Here is a 15,434-nt window from a genome sequence, read left to right as displayed (position 1 = left end):
CATAAAGTGGTCAATTGTACGGAATATGTACTGTACTGTGCAATCTACTAATAAAAGTTTCAATCAATCAATCAATCAAAGCTAAGATATATTTGAGAGCCAGATGCAGTTATTAAAAGAGCCACATCTAACTCGAGAACCACAGAATCCCTACCCTTGCTTTAGCGTGTGAAGTAATTTTAAAAACTGAAATAGGGGCACAATAACAATCTTGTCTCGGGTTGCAAAATGCTGGCAGTGATGTAAGGCAAATGAATGCAGCATTGGAATTATAGTGTACAGTATAGTGGGAAATAGGCGACCATTGCTACTTTCTTAATGACTAACTTTGTTTCTGTTGGCCCAAAACGCCACACTGAATTCCCTGTGCAGAGATTTCCCATCCAACCATTCCTCTTGTGTATATTTTCACGTTCTCTTCATTGAATCCTTTTCCCAGGCTAAGGAAGGAGCGGACCAAGACGGCGGCCGCAAGTCCTTTACGAAAAGAGTCTCCAAGGCGAGCGAGGCCACAGACGCTCCCTCGGGGGCCGATGCCCAGCTCCTGGATCCCATCACCGAGGAGGACGAGAAGCTGGACCACAGCAACAGTACCAGGACCCGCAAACTGTCCAGCGATGAAGACTCGAGCCCGGAGGAGGCGGACAACACTACGCCTCTCCTCCAAAAAGAGGCTAAGACAAAGCCCTCCCGGTTCCTCGCCAAAGCACTCCTGGATCAGTCCTGTGACCGATCCCCATTGGAGGCAGGAGACTATGCTAGACCCGGGGAGATAGAGCTGGAGCTGGAGGGCCTGGTGAGGAAGAGGGGCCTCCTCCCCAGCAGCCTGCAGGATGCGACGGTGGCCCGCATGTCCATCTGCTCCGAGGCGGCGTCCGAGGCCAGCCTGGTGGCGAGCAGCCCGGACGAAGGTTGGCCCGCCGGCGGGGTGAGCAACCTCAACCACAGCGACGCCACGCTCAACAACAACAACAGCGGTGACGCCAACTCCAACGCCAACAACAGCAGCGGCCACCAGCAGGACTCTGCCACCTCCCCTCCTAGCGTCTCACCAGCTGTCATTATCTCACCAGGCGCCGTCACAACCGCCACCGTCCACCACAACCAGAACCTGCGCTCTGTGGGTCTGGGTGACGAGCGGGAGAGTGTCCTTTAAAGGCCTCCATGCAACTTTTACTACCAATGTTGTCATGTGCAATAGAAGAAAAGTAGAATGTGTTCGTATTTAGGGTGCTGTTGTGTGTTGTCATTTTGGTGCTTATTATGTAGCGACGTTTAGGGATTAAAAGTTACACAAAAAAAATGTAAATGGTTGTCTTTGGACCACTCTTTTGTTAAAATGTTAACTGCATGCACTTTGAGGTGTTCTTTTCTCCATACTTTGTCTAAAGAAATAAATGTGTACACTTTTTGATGGTTCACACCCCTTGTACCGTTTTCTTCTTGCAGGATCAGTCTTGCAGTTACAGTGATAGTTGTATCCACGGTCGACCGATAGATGGCGCACTTTCCATATAAACGGTGCTGCAGCTCGAGACGCTTTTTGATGACCTTCCTCCCCCTCCTAAAGTGGGGTACCTGTAGGGGTCTTTTGAGGACACTCACGAGGTACTTTAAAAATGTATGCACTCTTGATTAGAACTGTACTGTTTAGTTTTTATTTAAATGTAAGTCTTTGTTAATGATATTCTAAACATTGCACTGCAGATGATGTCCCAAAAAGTCCCTCTTGTTTTATGCAAGGTACATTTTTATAATTGTATATTTCACCATATATATTCATCCTATGCAATATCACAGCAAGTTTGGCCTTTTTTATTGCTGTCACGCTTAAACCATCTAATCCTATTTACTTTACATGGCACCCAAGGAAGCAAAAGTGCAGTCAGAGAGCGCCCTACATAAGCGTTCAATGCAACTCTGCACCCCGGGGTCCCGTTTGCCTCTCTGTCAGTGTTTATGCACAAGTCCAGGCGCAGGAGGAATCCCAAAGTGGCATCTTTTTAACCCCCCCAAACACACACAAGGAATCATGCTATAGTTGCTTTCGTCATTTATTTTGTATAAAAAAGGTACAATTTACATTACTTTTATAAAAAGTTTCAGCATAATTAAATCCAACATTACACGTTTTGCAGACATGCCTGCAACTATACAAGATATACTCCCGAGAAGAGTTCACAAGGTCATTCTTTTTTTGTGTACTTCTTTAGACAACGTCCAGTCCTTCATGTGCCAACAATTTCTGACAAAACAAGACTAAACATTTTCCCCCGTCTTTTTATTATACGTAAATAACCAAAATCCCCACCTCCGCAAAAAAAGCGAAGACTTCAACAGGGAGGGTGAGAATAAGAGGAAAGGGGGCTGGGGGAAGAGGCGGATAGTAGTAATAATAATCATCCTCGTGACAATCTCATTTTCCTCCCTCTATTGGGAATATAACACGCCTTCCATTTGCAGAAAGGACCCCGCAAATAATAAATCTTAAGTTAAATAATAATAATATCCCAAAAAAAAAAAAAAAGCACATCACATTATAAAGATTGTCCCATAATAAGCACAAAGTCTCTCATCATGATGGGAGGAAAAAAATAATCCAGCAGGCCTGGAGGAGGACACAGGATGTTTTTTGTTTTTTTTTTATCTTCTTTTGAGTAGTAGGGGAGGGGGGAAACCCTGCATGCTCCCCAGGTCCTGTGTGATTTTCTTTGACCAAACACCTGCAAAAGATTGAGGAAAAAGAGAGAGAGGCGTGTTTAGAAAAAAGGCAGAGATCCGGACAGACTGGCGCCAGGGAGGAAGCCACACAGTTTTTTAACATTTAACCAAACACTCCCAATACTGAGCAAACCCTGCACTCCAGATGTACACACACACACACACACTTATTTTCTGCACAAGTTTAGCTTCCAATCTGGGGGAAGAATCATCGTAATTGCCGCTCAGCTGGCGCCTACCCACTTCTTGTACCAATTATGTGCAGACATGGTCCAAAACAGCCATTATTCCCCCTCCTCCATGCACATGCCCTTCATTATAGACACAAGAGGCTATAATGCAAGCATGACAGTGACTGCCTGCCTTCCCATTCGCATGCACACAAATATCTACCAAACTGCATGTTTGGACTTGGAAGCATATGGCAGTTTTGGAGCATATTGAGATATGTCACTGGCGGATAGAAATCCAATAATGAAAAAAAAAATTAAATAATAATAAAAAAAACGGCTTCTTGGCCGGCGTGCATGAGCAGACAGGAGCAGCAGATTACTTACCGCCTTTAGCGATGCAGAGTCCGGCTGTCATCTGTCGTCAGCTCCGATGGCAACTCCGGAGACTGCAAACAAACATTTTTTTTCATACAAATTATGATTTAAAAAAAATAGAATAATAATAAATAAATGTCGGAAATGAGTCAGTGTAAGTAAGGACCTGTAGCGAGAGGATGCTGATGTCTGTGTTGAGGGCGGTCAGCGGGGTCCTGGACGCCGTGACCGGGTGATGGAGGCTCGTCGAGCCCAGTGCGACGTTGGTGTCGAGCGCGATCTGCAGGTCCAGGATGTAGTCGATGACGTGCTGCAGGATTTCCATCTTGCTGACGTTCTTGTTCTGCGGGATGCTGGGCACCAGCTCCTTCAGCTTGGAGTAGCAGTCGTTCATGTTGTACAGCAGGCTCAGCGGGTCGTCCACCGGGGTCTTGCTCCGCGACAGCCCCAGCGAGTGCTCCGTTAAGGCGGCGGGGGTTTTCCGGAAAGACCGCACGGGGCTTATCGCTTTCATTTTTCTTCCTAAAGTTTCAATATCGAGCCGAGTAAAGGTTGTTTTTTTTTTTATTATTTATTTTCTTGTTTTTAAAGTCCAATTCGGTCAAGCGATGAGCGGTCAGACTGGATTATCCGCGCCGATGTGTTGGTTTATATAGGCGGCGTGTTGGCAGCAGGGCGGGAGGCGGGACTTCGCGCTGATTGGCTACCGCTCCTAGCGTCCTCGCGCTCCCATTGGCTCCCCCGGGCACACGCCCACCTCTTTTCCTCCTCGTTACCAGTAGCAACGCGAGTAAGGAGGCGGAACCCGCAGGACAGCCTCAGCAGCTCCGGTGGGCAATTTGGAAAATTAAGCCCTTACCTGTTTCTGATCAGGAGAATTATGCTTCCCGAGCCTGGCGATTGACTTTGACAAGGTGTGGCTAATAAATCCAAAACTGAACGGGAATGTTTCAAAAAACCCTATCCGCACTCTACAAAACATTTTTGCCAATGCGATAATGACAGTGTTATGTGTGCACGAATAAAAACAATAGCAAAAAAATAAAATATTCATGCATTTTTACAATTTTGTTGTGCATAATACAGAACCCGCGCCGACGCGTCTAATTAATCCACGCAAGTCCGGGCTGGTGCGTGAAGTTCCTGCAGCGCTGAGCTGCAAGATTCCTCAAGACCAGGGGTCTCAAACTCAATTTATCTGCGGGCCACTGAACGCAAAGTCTGGGTGAGGCTGGCAAGAAAAGATTTCTTAACATTTTTTTGCGTACTCCCCAGCATGTCCAGCTGTATAATGACGTTTCAAATTGTATCTCTTATGCACCGCACAATTAAGTTAGAATTAAGTTCATGAATCCAGATGGATCGCTATTACAATCCCCAAAGAGGGCACTTTAAGTTGATGATTACATCTATGTGTAGAAATCTTTATTAATAATTGAATCACAAGTTTATTTTTCTAAAAGTTTTTAATCATTTTTATATATATTTTTCCAAACAGTTCAAGAAAGACCACTAAAAATGAGCGATATTTTGCACTGTCATGCAATTTAATAAATCAGAAACTGATGAAACTTAACGCCAGGGTGCCTCTGTGCTCAACAAAGAAATATTGCATCTTCCACTTGTCTTTGCTCATCACGAACCTTTCTCTTCACTGCAGGCTTTCAAAAAGACACGTTTGGGGTTGTGGAATATATTTGTATTTAGCCGACGCACGGAGAATAATGTTATTTCCGCAATGTGTGTCATTCCGCTTTTCCTCCATACGGCAACACGGAATCCATCCATCCATTTTCTACCGCTTATTCCCTTTGGGGTCACGGGGGGCGCTGGTGCCTATCTCAGCTACAATAATGCGGAAGGCGGGGTACACCCTGGACAAGTCGCCAGTGCAGTCGGCGGTTAATAGTACTGGGATGGCGAGTGCAAAAAAGTGTTATCCAGCCTCATATAGAAATATGTAGTGTTCATTGTGTGAGGCAATGCAAATAAAAAAATTTGAAAAACAAACAACGGTTTGAATCGGTCCAGGTTATTGGGGACTGTTATTACAGACGGACAGGTGTCGCGGTGTGACTGCAGCCAGGCACATAAGAAAATCCTCGTCTCCCTGCTAACGTCTCTGTCGATTTCACTCACTTGCTGCTGTTCCACTAATGCAGGGGTAGGCAACCCAGAACGTTGAAAGAGCCATTTTGAACCCACGTAATAAAAATTGTCTCTGTCTGGAGCCAACCGGGAGCCAATCTACCAATCACCACACCGTGATTGGTAGATTACCTCAGCTCAACACTGTCAAGCGCCATTCATATAAAACTCACTGACATTAAACTTTCATATTAAGGTGGGGCCGCAATTGGCCCGCGGGCCGCGTGTCTGAGACCCCTGCTCAAGACTATATAGAGCGTCATCGGTCAAACTCCACATTTGTTTATACTTCCCGTTTGTCAAAAGTTTGTACTTTGCTATGTTCCTTTGCGCAACACACGATATTGTATACGTGACTAGTGATGGAGGATGCATGACCGGCCACTGCATTAGGTACACCTGCACCATCCACACTGTGGTGCCTTAATTACATCAATGATGAGAGCCTTCTCTAACTCCTTTTTATTGTCAACCACATTGCAACAAGAAATATATAGAAATAAGAAGGTATAATAGTCTCCTAAATCAGTGGTTCTCAACCTTTTTTCAGCGATGTACCCCCTCTGAAAATGTGTTTAATTCAAGTACCCCCTGGTTGAAAAAAACAGATAAAGAAGTAAAATACAGCACTATGTCATCAGTTTCTGATTTATTAAATTGCATGACAGTGCAAAATATTTTCATTTTAGTGGTCTTTCTTGAACTGTTTGGAAAAAAAGTTATAAAAATAACTAAAATCTTGTTAAAAAAAATAAGTGATTCAATTATAAATAAAGATTTCTACACAAAGAAGTAATCATCAACTTAAAGTGCCCTCTTTGGGGATTGTAATAGACAACCATCTGGATTCATGAACTTCATTCTAAACATTTCTTCCCAAAAAAGGAAATCTTTAACATCAATATTTATGGAACATGTCCACAAAAAATCTAGCTCTCAACACTGAATATTGCATTGTTGCATGTCTTTTGACTATGCAAAATTGCACACATCTGCTGCTAAGTATATCACAAGTATTTGCACTACTGATGAAACACTCATTGTTTACAGCCATATCCTATTTAAAAACAACAGGAACTATATATATTGTCACTTTAGTAGGTAGACATATTCACGTTGCACTTTACTGTTGTGTTTTCTTTTTGTTTTTGTCTACGCATGGGAGAGTGAGAAACATAATTTCGATTCCTTTGTATGTCTTACATGTAAAGAAATTGACAAATAAAGCTGACTTGACTTCTTTTCACAGTTTATGAACTTGCATTCATATTTTTTTGAAGTATTATTCAATACATATATTTATAAAGAATTCCTGAATTGTTGCTATTTTTCAATAAATATATTTATAAACGATTTTGGAATTCTTGCTATTTTTAGAATATTTTAGAAAAATCTCACGTACGTACCCCTTGGCATACGCGTACCCCCATTTGAGAACCACTGTCCTAAATCAATTTGAATAGACAACTGTTTGGGATCATGGATTTTTTTTCAAATTGAGGAATAACTTGCTTTGAAATCATAAATCCAGCTGACAAGTCGATATTTATGTTAAGTGGCAGGCCACATAACATACTGTGGTGCACGGGCCACATAAAATGATGTGGCGGGCCAGATCGGGCCCTCGTCACGTGTGCTTTAATATTTTGACAACCATATTCACCTACTCATGCAGTAATGAACTATTTCTAGATTTATCAAGGGACAAAAAAAAAATCCTACATATTTCCCATTGTTTTTGAATTGATTGACCATTTCGAGACGTCATGGTAAAATGTGTGTTTTTTTTATATTTGGAATGAACTCATATTTACATATTTAAAAACAGTAAAGCAGTGCAGTCCAAACTTTTTTTCCCCAGTGAGGCTGGCACACAAAAATGAAAGTATGTTATTTGATTCATTTTTTTTTTTTTTATTAAAGATGCTAATATAGTGTAGCATTAATATATGCTCATCTCACTGAACAAAACATCACCGTCGGTTTTGTGCAATTTTCAACAATACGTCACATTTATTGATACATAGACTTTATTGAGGGCACAATCCAAAAATTAGCTGCGGGCTTAAAAATGTCCCCCGGGCCAACTTTGAATACCCCTGCAATATTGCGTTAACATCCATATATGGTTATCAATTTTTGACCGCAGCTGTAACAACAATCTCAGCCTAAATATATTTCTCTTTGCATCCAGTCACTGTTTTTGATGATGAAAAAAGGGCATTAAAAATGTTTTTTTATTGTTAGTGGATGCAAAAAGTTGATGCAGTGTAAGTGAACATACACCTTCATATACAGTGCTCATATAGTAGACTATTATGAGATTAGTCGTTTTGGGATCCTGCGGATATTTAATGTGTGCCTTGTTTCAATAAAACAAAACTGCATAAAAACCAATATTGTTCATCAATTTTCGATCTAAAAATGCAGGATGTAATAACTTCATTACATCTGCACCTTTTATTTTTTTCCCATAGAAAAACAAAATAAATATATTTTCAAGTATATTTAACTAATGAAAAAAAATATGCAAAAGGATGGTTTTAGGACCCAAGAACAGGTGACTTCATTTTCAAAGTAAAGGCGGTATTGGTGAGAGAACCAACATGCACACACTCCTGAGTGTGCAAGAGCATCATCATCATCACCCTCTCTCTCTCTCTCTCCCTCTCTCTCTCTCTGCAGCAGACTCTCTGGCGCCGCTGCCGTGACGTCACACGACTCACAACAACAAGACCCCGAGCAAGCCCTCTCGGCGCCGCTCAGGCGGTTTCCATGGCTACTGCGGGGTGTCAGTCCTGCAGGGGGCTGGTTCTCAGCTGATCGACCCGAGGTCCGAGCTCACACACACACACGCACACACACACACACACACACACACACACACACACACACACACACACACACACACACACACACACACACACACACACACACACACACACTAGGGGCCAGTGTGTGGAGCTGAATAGATGCATTTAAGTGATGGAATGTTTTCCCTGCATGTATTTCTCCCCCCGTTTTTAATGCATGACATGTAGTAAACAAATACACAACAACAAATGAATAAAATACATGTTTAGGTGCACCAAATATTTTGCACCCATGTATTATGTTCATTTGATATTTATCGTATGAAACATTTGTTTATAAAGTTAATTTCAAATCTATCAAGCCAAAAAAGTGTATTAATATTATTAATTCATGCAGAATTTATCGTTTTTACAGTACTTTGATGCATAACGTGTGCATTTTCATTTGTGTTCTAGACCAGTGGTTCTCAAATGGGGGTACGCGTACCCCTGGGGGTACTTGAAGGTATGCCAAGGGGTACGTGAGAGTTTTCAAAAATATTCTAAAAATAGCAACAATTCAAAAATCCTTTATAAATATATTTATTGAATGATACTTCAGCAAAATATGAATAACAATAATACATCAACAAAAAATGAATGTATGTGAAAAGAAATGCAACAATGCAATATTCAGTGTTGACAGCTAGATTTTTTGTGGACATGTTCCATAAATATTGATGTTAAAGATTTATTTTTTTGTGAAGAAATGTTTAAAATTAAGTTCAGGAATCCAGATGGATCTCTATTATAATCCCCAAAGAGGGCACTTTAAGTTGATGATTACTTCTATGTGTAGAAATCTTTATTTATAATTGAATCACTTGTTTATTCTTCAACAAGTTTTTAGTTATTTTTATATATTTTTTTCCAAATAGTTCAAGAAAGACCACCAGTAATGAGCAATATTTTGCACTGTTATACAATTTAATAATTCAGAAACTGATGACATAGTGCACTATTTTACTTCTTTATATCTTTTTTTCAACCAAAAATGCTTTGCTCTGATTAGGGGGTACTTGAATTAAAAACATTTTCACAGGGGGTACATCACTGAAAAAAGGTTGAGAACCACTGTTCTAGACTACTTATTTGATATACTTAAAAAAAACATGTTTTATTTGTGTTTGATTACAGTTAATTAAATACATTTTGTAATAAAGTTAGCAATTTGTGGCGTTGGTATATTGCATTCACATATCCGCATGCTTTGGTAGTTTTGAGTTTCAAATTACATCACTTAAAAATAAACAATACGTAGATAATGATTTAGGAAATATAAACAAATTAATGCAGCCTGTGAGTAATTAATTCGTTTTCACGAACTTGAAAAAGTAGTTGCAAAAGAAGTTGTGTCGCGTTTGCGTCCAAAAGTACGTTAAACGGACCACATGACGTCATGGGCCAAAATCACAACAACATCCACCCTTTTCTCCTTATCTTCTCTAAAAAACAAAATGTATCTTTTTCCCCTTCTCTCTCTCTCTCTCTTTCTCTCTCAGGTCCTTGCAGTCACACGTTCGAGTCCCACACAGGGGATGCAAGCACAGGCGACGGACCACTATATTGGGGCGTGGCTTATGATTACAAGCCCCTCCCCTCGAATGCCACCCATGTGTGAATTCACCAAGCCGTCTTTTATCTTTCAGGAGGTGAGTTGAAGTCTATCAATTCATTGGTACAATTATTTCTCTGTACATTTATTGTAGTCCCAATTAGGGCGATGAAATAAAAAAACACAATAAAGTACAATACATTATTATCTTTTTCTCACACATTTGAGGAAAGAGCTAATTATTTTTTTTGACGTTTGACTCCCACAATGCACTGCGGCAGCTTCCTCTATTCCGAGGGGAATTGAGAGCTGAAATGAGGTAATGAGAACGCCTCCATGGTGTAACGTGTAACGGCTCCGTGCTCTTCTAACCATCTTTGTTTATTCAAAGTAACAATATGTGGGAACCGTGTGTCTACTAGTGACTGCTTTTAAATCACCGTGGTGGCAGAATGCAGCTTGCACTGCCGTAAATAATAGCATCCTAGTCCTAAAATGGACTCCTCCCAGGTTGTTTTGAGCGCCAATGTCGACTCGAGCGTTTCTGTATCAACACGTTTATTTTTTTTACCAGCTTTACTGGCATAAAATGGTTCCAAAATGTATATTTCCGATTACAGTAGTCACTGTCGGCAAACCGCGGCTCTAGAGCCACATGCGGCTCTTTAGCGGCACCCTAATGGCTCCAGGGAACTTTTTCAAAAATGTATGGAAATGGGGTGAAAAACATGTTTTTTTTCAGTAATATAGTTTCTGTTGGAGGACAAAACATGACACAAACCTTCGTAATTGTTAGAAAACTCACTGTTTAAAGGCCTACTGAAATGAGATTTTCTTATTTAAACGGGGATAGCAGGTCCATTCTATGTGTCATACTTGATCATTTCGCGATATTGCCATATTTTTGCTGAAAGGATTTAGTTGAGAACATCCACGATTAATTTCGCAACTTTCGGTGCTAACAGAAAAGCCCTGCCTTTACCGGAAGTCGCAGACGATGACGTCACATGTTGATGGCTCCTCACATCTTCACATTGTTTTTAATGGGAGCCTCCAACAAAAACAGCTATTCGGACCGAGAAAACAAAAATTTCCCCATTAATTTGAGCGAGGATGAAAGATTCGTGTTTGAGGATATTGATAGCGACGGGCTAGAAAAATAACAAGTTAAAAAAAAAACGCGATTGCAATGGGACGGATTCAGATGTTTTTAGAAACATTTACTAGGATAATTCTGGGAAATCCCTTATCTTTCGTTTGTGTTGCTAGTGTTTTAGTGAGTTTAACAGTACCTGATAGTCGGAAGGGTGTGTCTTCGGGTGTCTTGACGCGCACTGTCTCAGGGAAGTCGAAGGCAGCATAATGGACGGCGCAAGCTCAGCTGATCTCCGGTAAGAAGCGACTTTTTTACCACAATTTTCTCAACGAAACCTGCTGGTTGGGATCCATGTTCGCTGTGATCCATAGTAAAGTTTCACCTCCGTGAATTTTAAACAAGGAATCACCGTGTGTTTGTGTGGCTAAAGGCTAAAGCTTCCCAACTCCATCTTTCTACTTTGACTTCTCCAATATTAATTGAACAAATTGCAAAGGATTCAGCAAAGCAGATCTCTTAAATACTGTATAATTATGCTGTTAAAGCAGACGACTTTTAGCTGTGTGTGTGTGTGCAGCGCTCATATTTCCTAACAGCCCGTGACGTCAAGTGTACACGTCATCATTACGCGACGTTTTCAAGAAAAAACTCCCGGGAAATTCAAAATTGTAATTTAGTAAACTAAAAAGACCGTATTGGCATGTGTTGCAATGTTAATATTTCATCATTGATATATAAACTATCAGACTGCGTGGTGGGTAGTAGTGGGTTTCAGTAGGCCTATAAAGGCCTACTGAAATATTTATCAATGATTAAATATTAACATTGCAACACATGCCAATACGGCCGGTTTAGTTTCCTAAATTACAATTTTAAATTTCGCGCGGAGTTTCTTGTTGAAAACGTCGCGGAATGATGACGCGTGCGCGTGACGTCATGGACTGTAGAGGACATATTAGCGCAGCACCATTTGCGGCTAAAATTCGTCTCTTTTCATCACGCAATTAAACAGTATTCTGGACATCTGTGTTGCTGAATCTTTTGCAATTTGTTCAATTAATAATGGAGAAGTCAAAGTAGAAAGATGGAGGTGGGAAGCTTTAGCCACAAAAACACACGGTGATTCTTTGTTTAAAATTCCCGGATGTGAAGCTTTACTATGGATCAGAGCGGTCAAGCGAACCTGGTTCCCGACCACTTGTCAACCGGCAGGTTTCGGTGAGAAAATTGTGGTAAAAATTCGCCTCTTACCGGAGATCAGCTGAGCTTGCGCCGTCCACGCAGCTGCCGCCGACTTCCCTCAGAGACTGGCCTCGAGACACCCGTGGACACACCCCTCCGACTATCAGGTATTGTTAAACTCACTAAAACACTAGCAACACAATAGAAAGATAAGGGATTTCCCAGAATTATCCTAGTAAATGTGTCTAAAAAGATCTCAATCTGTCTCAATGCAATCGCCTTTTTTTAAAAACTTTATTTTATTATTATAATTTTTTTTCTCCTAGTCCTTCGCTATCAATATCATCATCCTCAAATCTTTTATCCTCGCTCCAATTAATGGGGAAATAGTCGTTTTCTCGGTCCGAATAGCTCTTGCTGCTCGAGGCTCCCATTATAAACAATGTGAGGATGTGAGGAGCCCTCACCATTGTGACTTGATCGTCTGCGACTTCAGGTACATACAAGGCTTTTTTATCAGCACCAAAAGTTGTGAACTTTATCGTCGATGTTCTCTACTAAATCCTTTCAGTAAAAATATGGCAATTTCGCGAAATGATCAAGTATGACACAAGTTCAGCGGCCCTTGAAGTCACTGTCATGTGGACTGTGACTCAACAGTTTGTTTACATTTACATGCATAAATTTCCACTCCTTTTGCCGACCAAACGTTTTATACTGTGCGTGAATGCACAAAGGTGAGCTTTGTTGATGTTATTGACTTGTTCGAGCACTAATCATGCATATTTGGTCCCTGCATGACTGCAAGCTAATCAATGCTAATATGCTATTTAGACTAACTTTATGTACATATTGCATCATTATGCCTTGTTTGTAGGTATATTTAATTTCCTTTACTTATGTCCTCTGTGTTTTTAGTTTATTTTTCCATGTTTCATGACACATTATCTGTACGTAATATTGGCTGCATTTATAATAGTTGTTTGTTTCCCACAGCAAACGTTACCCAGCTTGCGAAGATTGTAATACATTTATTAGAAGAAGACAGCCTGCTGTTTCCTTAAACTTGGACACACACATCTATTTTTTGGCCATTCCAAAACAGTCATTTCCAGGAGTTATCTCTCCCTCTGAGAAGTTTTACTAATGTTTTCCAATGTTGTAAAAATGTGTAGAATAAATATTATATTTCAACATTTCTATCAACGAAGATTTGCATCAGCCTGCCACACATACTCATCTTGATAGTAGGCTAATGTAGCTAATTAGTTATTACGTCACGTGTTGCCATCTTTATAGGTCTTTACATTTTTTACAGCTCCAAACAGATTAATTTTTCATATTTGTGGTCCAATATGGCTCTTTCAACATTTTGGGTTGCCGACCCCTGCAGTAGTATCCCCGTACATTCATTACCTTGACTTCTGGCAAACCAATACACAATTAAGCATAACATTTTCTAATCATGTGGTTAAAGAGTATGTGTATACTGTTTCTTTAAGCATTTTTTTTCCATTTGTGGAAAATTAGTTTTGTAATATATATTCACGGTCTGATCAAGAACATCAGGGATGAGTAATAGTCTTATGTAGAAGCAGAAGTACCAGCTCAACTCACATGCTCCTTGACTCATACAGTACGATATGTTATTATTATTATTATTGTTGTTGTTGTTGGATAGTGTAATGTTTGAGTGAAGTAGCATGTGATTTTTTGAATAATAATAATAATAATAACATAGTAATATTAATAATAATGATCACATGTTACTTAACTTGTACAGTAGACTCTATTATTGTCATTTATAATTAATAATCATTAATACTACCACTATTACTACTACTAATAGAAATAATGATGATAATATTGTTAATAATGGAGTCTACTTGTGACGCTTTGCTGGCATCGTGGCGTGGTTTGCGTTCTCCCATGGTTGCAGCGAAGATGGACACAGCGTAAAGTTAGGAATAATAGAATAGAATAGAATAGCAAGTACTTTATTGATCCCTGGGGGAAATTCAGCACCACAGTTCGCTCACAATAAACAATAATGATAATAAATAATATATGACGTATATATATATATATATGTATAATCTATGAATAATATAAATATATTCTACATATATTCTACATTTAAGTGCAGTCAAGAAGGAACATATGCATTATAATAATTTATTACTCAATAAAACAAACTAAAAACAAAGGCACTTGCACAAAGGCACTAGACAAAACAAACAGAAAGCGCGAGTATGTAAACTAGGGACATAAACTAAACAGGAAATAGCGTGGAAGCTAACAAGTAACAAAAGTAGTCTTTACCACAATGCAGGACGAGCAACGTCAACTGTTGCGTGGGAGCAAAAAAAAGTCCAAGAACGAATGTCAAACAAAGGCTGGAATATATAGGGAAATAAATAATCAAGGGCAGGTGCGCGTGATCAAAGAAAAGACAGGTGACACAAAATGGGTAACTATGACAACGGAACAAAAACAGGAAGTGCCACCGGGAACCAAAGACGTCAAATACAACACAAGGTAATAACAAAACAAAACAAAACCCAGAATATGACATGGTCCGAGACGTGGACCATGACATTACTGTGTGTATTAGTCAAGTAGCATGTGATTTATTATTTGACCAATACAATATTATTACTATTAATAATGATAAATAACATGCTTTAAATAACATGCATACTTCTCCTCTCTGAGCTGCAACCTTATCGTGGTAGAGGAGTTTGCGTGTCCCAATGATCCTAGGAGCTATGTTGTCCGGGGGCATAAAGCCCCCTGGTAGGGTCTCCCAAGGCAAACAGGTTCTAGGTGAGGGATCAGACAAAGAGCAGCTCAAAGACCTTTATGAAGATGAAAAATCATGGACCCAGATTTCCCTCGCCCGGACGCGGGTCACCGGGGCCCCCCTCTGGAGCCAGGCCCGGAGGTGGGGCACGATGACGAGCGCCTGGTGGCCGGGCCTGTTCCCATGGGGCCCGGCCGGGCACAGCCCGAAGAGGCAACGTGGGTCACCCCTCCAATGGGCTCACCACCCATAGCAGGGGCCATAGAGGTCGGGTGCATTGTGAGCTGGGCGACAGCCGAAGGCAGGGCACTTGGCGGTCCGATCCTCGGCTACAGAAGCTAGCTCTTGGGACGTGGAACGTCACGTCACTGGGGGGGAAAGAGCCTGAGCTAGTGCGCGAAGTCGAGAAATTCCGTCTGGATATAGTCGGACTCACTTCGACGCACAGCAAGGGCTCTGGAACCACTTCTCTCGAGAGGGATTGGACCCTCTTCCACTCTGGCGTTGCCGGCAGTGAGAGGCGACGGGC

The 15,434-nt window shown here is 40.9% G+C and overlaps 2 protein-coding genes across 5 annotated transcripts in view; one reads left to right on the top strand and one right to left on the bottom strand.

Moving 5' to 3' along the window:
* LOC133550233 (kinase D-interacting substrate of 220 kDa B-like) overlaps window positions 1–1,421 on the top strand; it is a 95,003-nt gene extending 93,582 nt beyond the window's left edge. For all 4 annotated transcript variants that reach the window (XM_061896398.1, XM_061896397.1, XM_061896396.1 and 1 more), the window contains one exon: window positions 440–1,421. In XM_061896398.1, coding sequence (XP_061752382.1) covers window positions 440–1,156 — 717 coding nt within the window. In that variant the 3' untranslated portion in view covers window positions 1,157–1,421. The remainder of the gene's footprint in view (window positions 1–439) is intronic.
* A 615-nt stretch (window positions 1,422–2,036) lies between these two features.
* Window positions 2,037–3,908, bottom strand: LOC133550234 (DNA-binding protein inhibitor ID-2-like). The gene is made up of 3 exons (XM_061896399.1): window positions 3,436–3,908; window positions 3,279–3,340; window positions 2,037–2,723 (listed from the first exon to the last, which is right to left on the bottom strand). Exons 1-2 carry the CDS (start codon window positions 3,781–3,783, stop codon window positions 3,284–3,286), a joined length of 405 nt encoding a protein of 134 aa, XP_061752383.1. The 5' UTR covers window positions 3,784–3,908; the 3' UTR covers window positions 2,037–2,723; window positions 3,279–3,283.
* Between the last annotated feature and the right edge of the window lie 11,526 nt (window positions 3,909–15,434).

Source organism: Nerophis ophidion, linkage group LG03 (assembly GCF_033978795.1).
Source record: "Nerophis ophidion isolate RoL-2023_Sa linkage group LG03, RoL_Noph_v1.0, whole genome shotgun sequence".
Classification (NCBI taxonomy): Eukaryota; Metazoa; Chordata; class Actinopteri; order Syngnathiformes; family Syngnathidae; genus Nerophis; species Nerophis ophidion.
The sequence above is the reverse complement of the archived record's forward strand: the minus strand, read 5'-3'. Positions and strand labels throughout refer to the sequence as shown.

Excerpts from the sequence above, each read along its gene's own strand:
- LOC133550234 (XM_061896399.1), bottom strand. The coding sequence starts at position 3,783 with ATGAAAGCGATAAGCCCCGTGCGGTCTTTCCGGAAAACCCCCGCCGCC. Across the intron at positions 3,341-3,435 it reads TCAGCATCCTCTCGCTACAG|TCTCCGGAGTTGCCATCGGA; the intron begins GTCCTTACTTAC and ends GTTTGTTTGCAG.